The following is a 14458-nucleotide window of genomic DNA, read 5'->3' as shown; positions in this document are numbered from 1 at the left end:
CAAGGTAGGGTAAATCAGGGCAAGGCAAGGAAAGGCAAGGAAAGGCAGAGCAATTCAAGGCAAGGCAGGTTAAGGCAAGGCAAGGCAGGTCAGGGCGGTGCAGGTCAGGGCAAGGCAAGGCAAGCTAGGCAAGGCAAAACAAGGCAAGGCAAGGCAGGGCAGGACAAGGCAAGGCTAGGCAAGGCAGGGCAGTGCAGTGCAGGGCAGGTCAAGGCAAGGCAAGGCAAAGCAAAGCAAGTCAGGGCAGGGCAGGGTAAGTCAGGGCAAGGCAAGCCAAGGCATAGCAAGGCAAGGGAAGACAGGGCAATTCAAGCAAAGGCAAGGCAGGGCAGGGCGAGGCAGGGTAAGTCAGGGTAAGTCAGGGCAAGGCAAGGCTAGGCAGGGCACGGCAAGGCAATGCAGGGCAGAGCAAAATAAGGCAGGGCAACGCAGGGCAGGGCAGTGCAGAGCAGGGCAGGGAAGGGCAGGGCAGTTCAGAGCAGGGCAGGTCAAGGCAGAGCAAGGCAACGCAAGGCAAGACAAGGCAATGCAGGGCAGGGCAGAGCTGGGCAGATCAGGGCAGGGTAAGGCAGAGCAAAGCAAGTCAAGGCAAGTCAAGGCTAGGCAAGGCAGGTCTGGGCAGGGCAGGGCAGGGTAGGGCAAGGCAGGGCGAGGCAGGTCAAGGCAAAGCAAGGCAAGCAAAGGCAGGGCAAGACAAGGCAAGGCAGGGCAGGGCAGAGCTGGGCAGAGCAGGGCAGGACAGGGCACGGCATGGCAAGGCAGTGGAAGGCAAGGCAAGGCAAGGCAAGGCAAGGCAGGGCAGGGTAGGGCAAGGAAGGGTAGGGCAGGGCAAATCAATGCTTAGCAAGTCAAGGCAAGGTAAAGCAAGGCAAGGCAAGGCAGGGCAGGGCAAGGCAAGGCAAGGCAAGGAAAGGCAGGGCAGGGCAGGGCAGGGCAGGGCTAGGCAATGCAAGGAAAGGCAGGGCAGGGCAGGGTAGAGCAAGGCAGGGCAGGGCAGGGTAGAGCAAGGCAGGGCAGGGTAGAGCAAGGCAGGGCAGTGTAGAGCAAGGCAGGGCAAGGCAAGACAAGGCAGGGCAGGGCAGGGCAAGGCGGGGCAGGGGAAGGCAAGGCATGGCAACTCAAGGCAGGGCAAGGCAGGGAAGGCAAGGCATGTCAGGGCAGGGCAGGGCAAGACAAGGCAAGGAGAGGCAAGGCAGGACAAGGCAGTGCAGTTCAAGGCAAGGCAAGTCAAGGCAAGGTATACCAAGGCAAGGCAAGGCAATGCAGGGCAGGGCAAGGAAGGGCAGGGCAAGGCAAGGCATGGTAAAGCAAGGCAAGGCAAGGCAAGGCAGGGCAGGGCAGGGCAGGGCAAGGCAAGGCATGGCAAGGCAGATCAGTGCAGGGCAGGGCAAGGCAAGGCAGGGCGGGGCAGGGCTGACTGCCCCGGTTTCTGCACAACCTGCCTATGCAGAGCTCGTAAACTTCCAAGCGTAATACTCTCTAGGTAAATAGGTTCAACAAAATGTGACAGTAACGATCCTTGCACTCCGACAACATTCCACCTAGCAATTTTGTCAGAACATGACATTGTCAGCAAACTCTCGCCCTAAAGGAACCAACCACATTCACAGATTTGTATAATTACAATTACACTTTTGATGTAAAGTAGTAGACACAAGGACGAGTAACAGCGCAGGTGCTGTTAAGCAACCACTGCACACACGCTTTATTTAATACCGTTCACAGCCTACTGGTAATTCTAAGCACAATTTACTTGAACACTTTGCCCACGCAAAGTGCCAAAGTACTGAAACCAAGACAATGAAGAAAATTAGTTGTAGTGCTACATTGAAGACCTTCCTGTGCACTTGCAGTTAAAGAATAACACAGGTGCGACGATAAATACAGATCCAAAATTTATTTATTTGTACCGGGTCTTCAATTTATGCGGTAACGGCCTTGCTTGCATTGCGTGGTCGGCTGGCGATCTGGTGACTTCGGCCGGACTGGTCCGTGTTCTTCCCGTGAACACAGGCGAATCAGTTTCAGTGCTGCTAATAACAGGGAGCTGCAAGTGTTTCTCGTCACTGGTACATGTTATTACATTAATTGTTCTTGCCTTAAATCACAAAAGATGTTCAAAGTGACTTCCTTGTGCTTGCAGGCAAGCTTCACATCTCGTTAACATGTTTCGAAATACTCGACGAAGCTCTTCTGGGATATTGCCGAAATGAATTGTCGTTTCCTGTTCTTCTTTTTATCCAAAACTGATCCCGTACTACGAAATTTTTTTACTAAGCTCTCGATCATGGGCCTGCTAGGAACACTTTCACCAGGAAAATGTCTGCGAAATTTACAGCGGCATCTTCCGTAGAATGAATATTTGGCATATGTTTCGACTAAGAACACACGTTGCTTAATACTATACACCATATTATCAACGTCAATCCGCGACGAGAGACGCAATGAAACTGATTCGCCTGTGTTCACGGGAAGAACACGGACCAGTCCGGCCGACGTCACTAGATCGCCAGCCGACCACGCAATGCAAGCAAGGCCGTTACCGCATAAATTGAAGACCCGGTACCATACAGTACTGTTCTGCGTCACACACTTGGGCCATCGGGAACACTGCTAAAAGCCATACATGTTCGTAACATTAACCACACCGTGGCATTGACAGCCAATGTCTGAGCCATTCTTTGTGTCCTATGTCCCCTCCACTGAGCTGGTACATTTCACAACCAATGTCATCTCAGTGGCCAAAGATTATTTGCGTCAAGTTTCTTTTACTATAAGTTACGACAACTAAAGACACTTGTATTAAAATCCATATCTGTTGCAGGATGTCTATAAGCAGTGCTTTCCCCATTGTTTAAGAAAAATTACGAATGCCAAATGTCAGTAGCGTACTCAGAATTCTAACTCCAGAATACAGGATGCAGATACTACCCCTTCAAACCATAGCGACAGGTGGTGAAACATGGACTCACCACTGAATAGGAGAACATGCAGTAATAGCGCGAAGCATGTTTTCTGCTGGCAAGATTATGTGCTCCTTAAAATCACGTGGAATAAATATGTTGCATATAAAAGCAACTAATTTGGGAAATAAAATAAATAAAATTTCTCCATCATCTCCTCTTGTACCTACGTCTCCTCTATATCTTATGTTACTAGTACTTATCTGTAAATTAAAGCTTTGTACAAACAGGATGCTCCTTTTTTTAAGATTAAGGCCAAGACTTACCAGTGCAATTCCATCCCAAGTTTGAAAATGGGCACTTCTTGACTTCACTGGGACAGTTTTCTCACCAGGCTCTAATTTTGTCATTAATTGTCCTCGTGCTTTTCTGTTTGGATGCTTATCTTGAGATACAGCCTCATGAGGAGAAGAGATCCTTTAAAAAACACAACAGACGTGAACACGAACAGATTCAATAATAGGCATCTGAAAAATATTTCATGATAAAGCATCCTCAAAACAAAAAGTAATACAAAAAATTCACTTCCTTTTAACTAGAATTAGCCAAAAAATTTCACAACTAAACTGTAAGCTGAACACTTTAAAGAACGCTAAGAAGTAAAGACTGGTATAAGGTATGCTGTTTGCCTAATTCTAAGTCAATCAGAAAAGGGTTGGTAGCAAACTTTTGCAATTCATCGTTACCAGATTTTAAATGTTACAGTTCAGTGACGAGATCTGGTGAAAACAATAATAAACTTTCGTCTTCCGTGAAAGGTAGGAATTTCTTAACCAGCAGAAGTGTTACCAGTTTCTCAAGGCAGACTCTGCTCCATGGAGTTAGAAACTGTACTCGCCCTTATCTAGTGGCAAGATTAGCCATGAGTAGGGGGCTAAACCACCACCCCCTCCCAAAGTACCTACATGGCAAGTAGCAGGACAGCGTTAATTTATTTTCACTATACTTCAAAACTTTTCATCTGAAAATGGTGTTTTAGTCGGAAAATGTTTTAGAAAACTGTCATAATTCAAACTTCTTAAATTATTTTTAGGACCTATCTGGTACACGAAATTAATGAGCCTTCCCGACTACTTACACCTCTTCAATCATTGCCACGTTCTTATATAACCCAAAGGTTCATCATCACCATCACAAAACCCAGGCATTACGTCCTGTTCTGATCAATACTTTTCAATTTTATTTACCCCTTCGTCTTCTAACTGACAGCCAAGAAAAAGCCACATTTTTACGCTCTGGAAGAACAGACATAAAAATGTGAGCTGTGAGCGGAAAAGTGAGAGGAGAAAAAGGAAACCCAAATGCAGCGATGGATACGTTTAACTTTCATTATCTGGAGCTTTCCTCGCATTTACAAAGCAAAGATCAATAAAGCACGTCATCTTAGCTTCAATACAAACCCAGCATCTCCACAGGGCGCAGTGCTTATGTATAAATGAAATTTTACGTTATCCTTTAACTGATAACCGTTACCAGTAGGTCGAGGTACAAAAATTGAATCTTCTGATGTTTATGAAATTACAAAAAAGAAAATGTTACAGTTTCAAAACAGCACATGAACAACTAGCAAGAGAATGTTATGCTGATACACGTCTAAATCAAATTGTACATGTAATTTGTTCCTTCAAATGCTTATTCCAGAAAGACTTCAGCATTAATTCCAGATATGGTATACAAGTAAACACGCCTGTCTCTCAGAAAGGACTTCATCATGGCCTGAAGGCCAGACGCAGAGCTTGGCAAGTAACTGTAATGAAATTTTAAGAAAAATAAAAATATAACTTCATCATTCACATAAACAAATGATATCCTTTGCGCAATTAACAAACAAGACTGCACTTCTTCAAAACCAATTTACATCTGACGGGTACCTTGTATTCGTGCGAAAAACGATTTCTTTGAAGCAAGTTAAACGGAGGATTCAAATGAATCCGAGTCGGCGTTCTTTCAAATCTTTTTTTCTGTCCCTTACTGCCAATGCACTTATTCCACACTTTTCTTTGCTTCTGATTTAATTAATTTTTACTCTATCAAAAACTGTTTTAGATTTTCTGATCATCTATCACACACTTCATTACAGTCACTGACGACTCAACTCTGGAAAGATACAAATAGGCTGCCCAGATGCTACAGTGACCAGCCTTAATGCCTTTTCACCTGATTCTTCCATGTGTATTCTGCCCCGGCCTAACTTCGTACCACCTTGTGATCACCGCAGTGTTACCAGACGGCAGATAAAAAATGACATCTCACAACAAAATATGAAGACACATCCCTCACATTACGTACTGGAAAATGTACGATGCATGGGTGGGCACGCGCGCGCACACACACAAACTATAAAGTGGCAGTGTATATTTTCGCTGCATTAAAAAACATCAATATATTGGTATGGGTTAAACATTTCACTATAAAATAAAAGTACGCCACGTAACTGGTTTACATGCTGAATGGGCCAGAAGGATTTTTTGTACAAAATAAATGACATCCTGGTCGTAAAAAATAATATAAGAAAAACTTGAAGCAAACCTGAGTCGTCGTGCATCTCCAGCTGAGCGTAGAAGAAATCGCAAAGGCAACGACGGGCAATAACCTCAGCATGAGTGTCATTCAGCGAAACTCCAACCAAACTCACGTATTCTCCGCTGATGCATCTGGTGCCTGTGGCCACTGATATGACTTTTGCATCTTCCATCTGATGGTCTGTAGTCATGACAACACCTGCCAAAACCTTCGTTTGAGAATGCACAGGCAGGTCCTTCAGTCAATTCTGTAAACTTGCTTATCACCAACCTGGGCGAAGACAGAGCGAGTAAAATTATTAAATTCTGTTCATTATAACACCTCTGAAAATATAAGTACTACCTCACATAAAAGTACAACTTTCATCTGGAGCATGCCCCAACCTTTGTAGTGAATTCACTTACTTTCCTGGTTTATTTACCAGACAGAATACGAGGCGCGTCCCAAAAGTAAGTTTCCCACTCGTCCCACAGCTAGCAAACCTTATATTGCGCGAAGCGACTGTGCGTACGTGATAGAGCAATGACGTAGCATGGCGCATGCACTAACGGCACCTCCCGCGTTCTCACAGTAGCATCGTTGCAGCTGTTGAAGATGGAGGTTCTTATTCCAGCTCCCGCCGACTGTGAAGTGCGGTCAGTGATAACGCTAGGCCGCACACGGCTCGACGGACAGCAAGTCTCCTGCAGGAGTTCAGCTGGGAGGTGTTTAATCATTCACCCTACAGCCCGGACCTCGCTCCCAGTGATTTCCATCTTTTCCTACACCTCAAGAAATTCCTGTCCGGTCAGCGTCAGCGTTTTGAGAATGACAGAGAGGCGGAGATGGTTGTCACACAGTGGTTCCAATCCCAGGCGGCAGACTTCTATGACACAGGTATTCAAAAGTTGGTCCCACGGTAAGACCAATGTCTCAATTCCGGTGGCGAATATGTTGAAAAATAGCTGGACACTTGCTGTATCTGTTGCAATAAATATTTCCATGAAATTGTGTTTTGTTTCTGTAAACGGCCCCAGGGAAACTTACTTTGTGGACGAGCCTCGTATATTCATCTTCACTAAGTGTCCTGCCTTACATCAGCTTTTAATCTTTGTCCAGCTTCCAGTAACGTAATCTACAATTCATCACCACGCACACAACTGCCTCTGTACAGACATGAACACTAGTGGGCAGGGTCCTTTTACGATGTCATGAAACCTGAAGGTATCACCACTTAATCTTATTTTTCATTTTCAATTTTCTTCCTTTAGGATGGGAGACCAAGATTCACGTCCAAACAAAAACCAGGGAAGGTGACGGCTTTGCTCGTGTTTTAAATGCTACATTTTTGGACAGAACGCAGAACGATAAAAGATTCTGAATTCTACTGCATCATACATTCTCCGAACTTAAATCTACTATCGATTTATCTGTGAATATTTGTTATTTTTGCTCCTTAAATTTTAACCTCGCCATATTTTTAAAATATCTTTGTATTGTGACTCTGTCCTGCATTCTGTTGATAAAATATAACGATATACTAAATTATTTCTGCATTTACATCTAGACCATTTCCCTTACCAGCATCTACTGGCATTTGTAGACTTAAACAATACTTAAATAAATATCATACAAAGAAACCTTGTTCCTTCCAGTGTTTTTGGCATGTTTCCCAGCTGCTGAAATCTCTAATCTTTAGTCTTCTGAACACTGCACGAACAAGGTTTGCTCGCATACAATTCAGGGTTCTCGTTGTGGCGAGTGTAGTCCAGTAGCAGCTTACTGACATTTCAGAGGCAGCGATTACCTCTGAAACACTGGTAAATGCTACAACCCCGAAGACAGCCATCTTCAAGGTTTTTCCTGTGTCCTCCAGAACAATGAAAACTTATTCACCCGGATATGCGATCAGCCATCTGCTGAGAGGACACTGATGGATCATTTGACTGCAGCGATGGTGAAAATGTGGCTAATGCTGCCTTCGCTGCAGCTTGCTTGGCTAGCTCCTCAGATTTTCCTTTCCTTATAAAAACCCGACCATTAACCTAAAAATGCAGGCGCAAAAGTCAGTGTGTGTACTGGAAACAATATTAACAGGAAAAAAAATAAACTTACTAATTTACAGCAAAAGAACAGTAATGAATGAGTTTGTATTAGAAGAAAAAAAAATTAGTTTTAAAAATTCTTCTGCTTTAAAGTACACTTTTAACAGTGTAACAAATGTGCACAGTTCTTGAGGGATGCTCACACAACCCTTTGTTTCTAGATCTGTATTACATAAAACAGTATGGACGCGGAATTTCAGAAGCGTACGTCTGACCCCAACCAAATGGAAGAGGCGTTTGCAAACATTGGTGCCACATGGGAGCGTTTTATGATACTAGGAACCAAAATACTACACTTCGGAGTCTGTTAATACTAATTCAATGTCTAAACCGTGCGCAACATTGGTGCAGTACAACTGTACCAGAAATCACAATAGAAATTTTTTTGATTTTCAGTCAATAGCATCTTTTTGATCTATGAAGACAACTGGTCCTTGGGGGAGAAGTAACAAATGCCAAACCCCATAAACTTACAGACGTAGCACAAAAGAGACATTTTCCTGGATACTAGGAAAATTACAGATTGCCGACACTTCTCGCACGAGTATGTTTCTGTTGGCTGGTAATTGAATTATTATTATTATTATTATTATTATTATTATTGGTTTGCCACATGTACAATATTTTGGGGAAGAGCTCTCTGCTAATGTTTGCGATATTTACATTTTGTAACGTCTGTCTACAACATTTTTTAAGTAACTGCACAGTCTGCATTTCATTTTTCAGAAAACCCCAGTCCTTCTAACAACAAAAATACTTTAGTTTTGTTGAAGGTGTGAATTTCTGCAGTGTTCAATACATACACGAATCACATGTTACAAGAACGTTGTGTTAAAATTTTCCCATCGCCCTTCATTCACATGAGGTTGTAGATTCAAGGTAATTCATTTAAGATATTCATACACTTACAACCCTTATCTGCTCCAAGATAAGTCATGACACCCCACAGACTTAGAATCATAGACATAACAGAACATTTACAGTAAAAGGTTTACGGTATACCTCAACGGAAACTTTGAATTCAGTCCTCACTAGTTTGTATGTAAGTCCTGGGCATAGCTCATCCTCTGGCTCATATTTCCTTCCGTTCCCGTGTGGAAGGACCAGCTCCTAAAAGAAACAGTAGATTATGTAGAGGCGCAAGAAGACAGCCAGGAGAGTCTCTCTTTTCTTACAGAACACACATTATATCCACTCTGAAGCACAAAACATTCCTTCGGCTGCTAGAAATAAAACACGACTCACCATCAGAATCAATCGGGAGAGACCTCATCTCTCCTTGTTCTTCCCCAGACATGACCTGAGAAGAAAAAGGAAAACAGATTGAAATAATCTACAACATGAAGATAAATTGTATATTTCTTGTTTTCAGACTGCAATAAATCACCCTGAATGACAAAAAGGCTTAATTATTTAAGAGTGTAACGGCAAAGAATTCTTCCAGAGTCTAGCTCACCGAACACAAACATTTACAACAATCTCGTAAAATTAAGATTACTTTCTTGTTTCATTTATCAACACCATATCAAGTACGGAACATGATTCCACTGGCAGGGCGACCAACTATGAGCAAGAAAGGAAGGGACTTGATCGCTTGGTATTTGTCCAGGAGACCAACCGGAAAGCACAAAACCCTTTAAATACAGAACATTGCGATCTGAAAGAAAAAGGTGTGAAATGTTTGACTGACAGCAGCGTTGATAATGTTCGCTGGTCTCGATTCATGACTATACATATTATTCCATTCCTTGGATCCAGATCCGTAAGTTAGTCAAATGACAATACACGTGGAAGAAGTCATAAAAAATACAATATATATATATATATATATATATATATATATATATAGAGAGAGAGAGAGGCAGAAGTGCAATTCAGACAATTATAAATTTCTTTTCAAATAGACTAAATAAAGATTTCACATAAGGTAATGGGTAAAGCTATGCACCATGTAGGCGCTTGGGGGGAGAGACGGTATAGCTCCTACTCATTCTTAACCTCAGAGAACTTCATCTTGTTTCAACTTAAACTGTAAAATTGTATCCTCTCTTTCTAGCCCCTCCACCAAGGCTGAGCACATGTGACTGGGGCATGCAAATTCGCTCCAAAACGGTTATAGTCGGCCATTATAAATTTGCTAAAGGTCGATGGCCGGTACACCCAGCAATGCGTCTAAAGTACTAGTCCGCAGTTCCCACTACGCGGCGCTAAGGTAGCATATGACAACATCAAGCGTACATTTCAAAAATTGTAATATTAATTCATTTTTTATATTTTTGTGTGCATAGGAATTGTATATATAGTTGATATTGCCGGTTTATTTTTTTTTTTTTAGTAGCTTACATCTCGAGAAGAGACCGATTTGGACTAAACTTGGTATTATTATTCCTTGAGACCACAACATAGTCGAGATTTCTGGGAACGTGTTCTGAATATCATTCCGGTGTGGACGGATCCTGTAACTCGGATATTAAGCAGGAACAAAGAACGGCGCCAAACGAAAATTGTTCGAACCCGAAGAAATTAGAAAACTAAAGATTACAACCGCAAAAATGTGTCCTTTGTTTGATTCCCGGCAAACGACGTATGAAGATTTCTGTCTTCTGGGTTCTTGCGCTGTGTAGTCTGGTCGATGTTATTCATCGCCCTGATGACGGAGGCAGTATGACCTCCGAAACGTTGGTTAACATCGACCAGACTACACAGCGCAACAACCCAGAAGACAGAAATCTTCATACTTATCGCCCTGATGACGGAGGCAGTATGACCTCTGAAACGTTGGTAAACATCGACCAGACTACACAGCTCAACAACCCAGAAGACAGAAATCTTCATACTCATCGCCCTGATGACGGAGGCAGTATGACCTCTCAAACGTTGGTTAACATCGACCAGACTACACAGCGCAACAACCCAGAAGACAGAAATCTTCATATTCATCACCCTGATGACAGAGGCAGTATGACCTCTCAAACGTTGGTTAACATCGACCAGACTACACAGCGCAACAACCCAGAAGACAGAAATCTTCATATTCATCGCCCTGATGACGGAGGCAGTATGACCTCTGAACCGTTGATAAACATCGACCAGACTACACAGCGCAAGAACGCAGAAGACAGAAATGTTCATACTCATTGCCCTGATGATGGAGGCAGTATGACCTCCGAAACGTTGGTAAACATCGACCAGACTACACAACGCAACAACCCAGAAGACAGAAATCTTCATATTCATCACCCTGATGACAGAGGCAGTATGACCTCTGAAACGTTGGTAAACATCGACCAGACTACACAGCTCAACAACCCAGAAGACAGAAATCTTCATACTTATCGCCCTGATGACGGAGGCAGTATGACCTCTCAAACGTTGGTTAACATCGACCAGACTACACAGCGCAACAACCCAGAAGACAGAAATCTTCATATTCATCACCCTGATGACAGAGGCAGTATGACCTCTCAAACGTTGGTTAACATCGACCAGACTACACAGCGCAACAACCCAGAAGACAGAAATCTTCATATTCATCGCCCTGATGACGGAGGCAGTATGACCTCTGAACCGTTGATAAACATCGACCAGACTACACAGCGCAAGAACGCAGAAGACAGAAATGTTCATACTCATTGCCCTGATGATGGAGGCAGTATGACCTCCGAAACGTTGGTAAACATCGACCAGACTACACAACGCAACAACCCAGAAGACAGAAATCTTCATACTCATCGCCCTGATGACAGAGGCAGTATGACCTCTGAAACGTTGATAAACATCGACCAGACTACACAGCGCAAGAACGCAGAAGACAGAAATGTTCATACTCATTGCCCTGATGATGGAGGCAGTATGACCTCCGAAACGTTGGTAAACATCGACCAGACTACACAGCGCAACAACCCAGAAGACAGAAATCTTCATACTCATTGCCCTGATGATGGAGGCAGTATGACCTCCGAAACGTTGGTAAACATCGACCAGACTACACAACGCAACAACCCAGAAGACAGAAATCTTCATATTCATCACCCTGATGACGGAGGCAGTATGACCTCTGAAACGTTGGTAAACATCGACCAGACTACACAGCTCAACAACCCAGAAGACAGAAATCTTCATACTTATCGCCCTGATGACGGAGGCAGTATGACCTCTGAAACGTTGGTAAACATCGACCAGACTACACAGCTCAACAACCCAGAAGACAGAAATCTTCATACTTATCGCCCTGATGACGGAGGCAGTATGACCTCTCAAACGTTGGTTAACATCGACCAGACTACACAGCGCAACAACCCAGAAGACAGAAATCTTCATATTCATCACCCTGATGACAGAGGCAGTATGACCTCTCAAACGTTGGTTAACATCGACCAGACTACACAGCGCAACAACCCAGAAGACAGAAATCTTCATATTCATCACCCTGATGACAGAGGCAGTATGACCTCTCAAACGTTGGTTAACATCGACCAGACTACACAGCGCAACAACCCAGAAGACAGAAATCTTCATATTCATCACCCTGATGACAGAGGCAGTATGACCTCTCAAACGTTGGTTAACATCGACCAGACTACACAACGCAACAACCCAGAAGACAGAAATCTTCATATTCATCACCCTGATGACAGAGGCAGTATGACCTCTCAAACGTTGGTTAACATCGACCAGACTACACAGCGCAACAACCCAGAAGACAGAAATCTTCATATTCATCACCCTGATGACAGAGGCAGTATGACCTCTCAAACGTTGGTTAACATCGACCAGACTACACAGCTCAACAACCCAGAAGACAGAAATCTTCATACTTATCGCCCTGATGACGGAGGCAGTATGACCTCTGAAACGTTGGTAAACATCGACCAGACTACACAGCTCAACAACCCAGAAGACAGAAATCTTCATACTTATCGCCCTGATGACGGAGGCAGTATGACCTCCGAAACGTTGGTAAACATCGACCAGACTACACAACGCAACAACCCAGAAGACAGAAATCTTCATATTCATCACCCTGATGACAGAGGCAGTATGACCTCTCAAACGTTGGTTAACATCGACCAGACTACACTGCGCAACAACCCAGAAGACAGAAATCTTCATATTCATCACCCTGATGACAGAGGCAGTATGACCTCTCAAACGTTGGTTAACATCGACCAGACTACACAGCGCAACAACCCAGAAGACAGAAATCTTCATATTCATCACCCTGATGACAGAGGCAGTATGACCTCTCAAACGTTGGTTAACATCGACCAGACTACACAGCGCAACAACCCAGAAGACAGAAATCTTCATATTCATCACCCTGATGACAGAGGCAGTATGACCTCTCAAACGTTGGTTAACATCGACCAGACTACACAGCGCAACAACCCAGAAGACAGAAATCTTCATATTCATCACCCTGATGACAGAGGCAGTATGACCTCTCAAACGTTGGTTAACATCGACCAGACTACACAGCGCAACAACCCAGAAGACAGAAATCTTCATATTCATCACCCTGATGACAGAGGCAGTATGACCTCTCAAACGTTGGTTAACATCGACCAGACTACACAACGCAACAACCCAGAAGACAGAAATCTTCATATTCATCACCCTGATGACAGAGGCAGTATGACCTCTCAAACGTTGGTTAACATCGACCAGACTACACAGCGCAACAACCCAGAAGACAGAAATCTTCATATTCATCACCCTGATGACAGAGGCAGTATGACCTCTCAAACGTTGGTTAACATCGACCAGACTACACAACGCAACAACCCAGAAGACAGAAATCTTCATATTCATCACCCTGATGACAGAGGCAGTATGACCTCTCAAACGTTGGTTAACATCGACCAGACTACACAGCGCAACAACCCAGAAGACAGAAATCTTCATATTCATCACCCTGATGACAGAGGCAGTATGACCTCTCAAACGTTGGTTAACATCGACCAGACTACACAGCGCAACAACCCAGAAGACAGAAATCTTCATATTCATCACCCTGATGACAGAGGCAGTATGACCTCTCAAACGTTGGTTAACATCGACCAGACTACACAGCGCAACAACCCAGAAGACAGAAATCTTCATATTCATCACCCTGATGACAGAGGCAGTATGACCTCTCAAACGTTGGTTAACATCGACCAGACTACACAACGCAACAACCCAGAAGACAGAAATCTTCATATTCATCACCCTGATGACAGAGGCAGTATGACCTCTCAAACGTTGGTTAACATCGACCAGACTACACAGCGCAACAACCCAGAAGACAGAAATCTTCATATTCATCACCCTGATGACAGAGGCAGTATGACCTCTCAAACGTTGGTTAACATCGACCAGACTACACAGCGCAACAACCCAGAAGACAGAAATCTTCATATTCATCACCCTGATGACAGAGGCAGTATGACCTCTCAAACGTTGGTTAACATCGACCAGACTACACAGCTCAACAACCCAGAAGACAGAAATCTTCATACTTATCGCCCTGATGACGGAGGCAGTATGACCTCTGAAACGTTGGTAAACATCGACCAGACTACACAGCTCAACAACCCAGAAGACAGAAATCTTCATACTTATCGCCCTGATGACGGAGGCAGTATGACCTCCGAAACGTTGGTAAACATCGACCAGACTACACAACGCAACAACCCAGAAGACAGAAATCTTCATATTCATCACCCTGATGACAGAGGCAGTATGACCTCTCAAACGTTGGTTAACATCGACCAGACTACACAGCGCAACAACCCAGAAGACAGAAATCTTCATATTCATCACCCTGATGACAGAGGCAGTATGACCTCTCAAACGTTGGTTAACATCGACCAGACTACACAGCTCAACAACCCAGAAGACAGAAAT

The 14458-nt window shown here is 43.8% G+C and overlaps 1 protein-coding gene across 3 annotated transcripts in view; it reads right to left on the bottom strand.

Moving 5' to 3' along the window:
- Positions 1 to 1658: 1658 nt before the first annotated feature.
- The window catches only part of LOC110837336 (double-stranded RNA-specific editase 1), a 33758-nt gene continuing 20958 nt past the window's right edge, over positions 1659 to 14458 (bottom strand). Inside the window, exons 3-8 of one of the 3 annotated variants that reach the window (XM_087345429.1) lie at positions 8816 to 8870; positions 8573 to 8680; positions 7362 to 7510; positions 5493 to 5756; positions 3230 to 3380; positions 1659 to 1786 (exon numbers count right to left, since the gene is read on the bottom strand). In XM_087345429.1, the coding sequence (XP_087201555.1) occupies positions 5570 to 5756; positions 7362 to 7510; positions 8573 to 8680; positions 8816 to 8818 (447 nt within the window). In that variant the 5' untranslated portion in view covers positions 8819 to 8870 and the 3' untranslated portion in view covers positions 1659 to 1786; positions 3230 to 3380; positions 5493 to 5569. Of the gene's footprint in view, positions 1787 to 1914; positions 3381 to 5492; positions 5757 to 7106; positions 7511 to 8572; positions 8681 to 8815; positions 8871 to 14458 lie in introns of those variants that run through there. The other 2 variants (XM_087345431.1, XM_087345430.1) reach the window with 2 other exon arrangements.

Source organism: Zootermopsis nevadensis, unplaced genomic scaffold (assembly GCF_977971745.1).
Source record: "Zootermopsis nevadensis isolate Lab colony 2312 unplaced genomic scaffold, Znev_1.0 Znev_ptg000009l, whole genome shotgun sequence".
In the NCBI taxonomy this organism is placed as follows: Eukaryota; Metazoa; Arthropoda; class Insecta; order Blattodea; family Termopsidae; genus Zootermopsis; species Zootermopsis nevadensis.
Note: the sequence above shows the minus strand (reverse complement) of the source record. Positions and strands in the feature narration are given on the sequence as shown.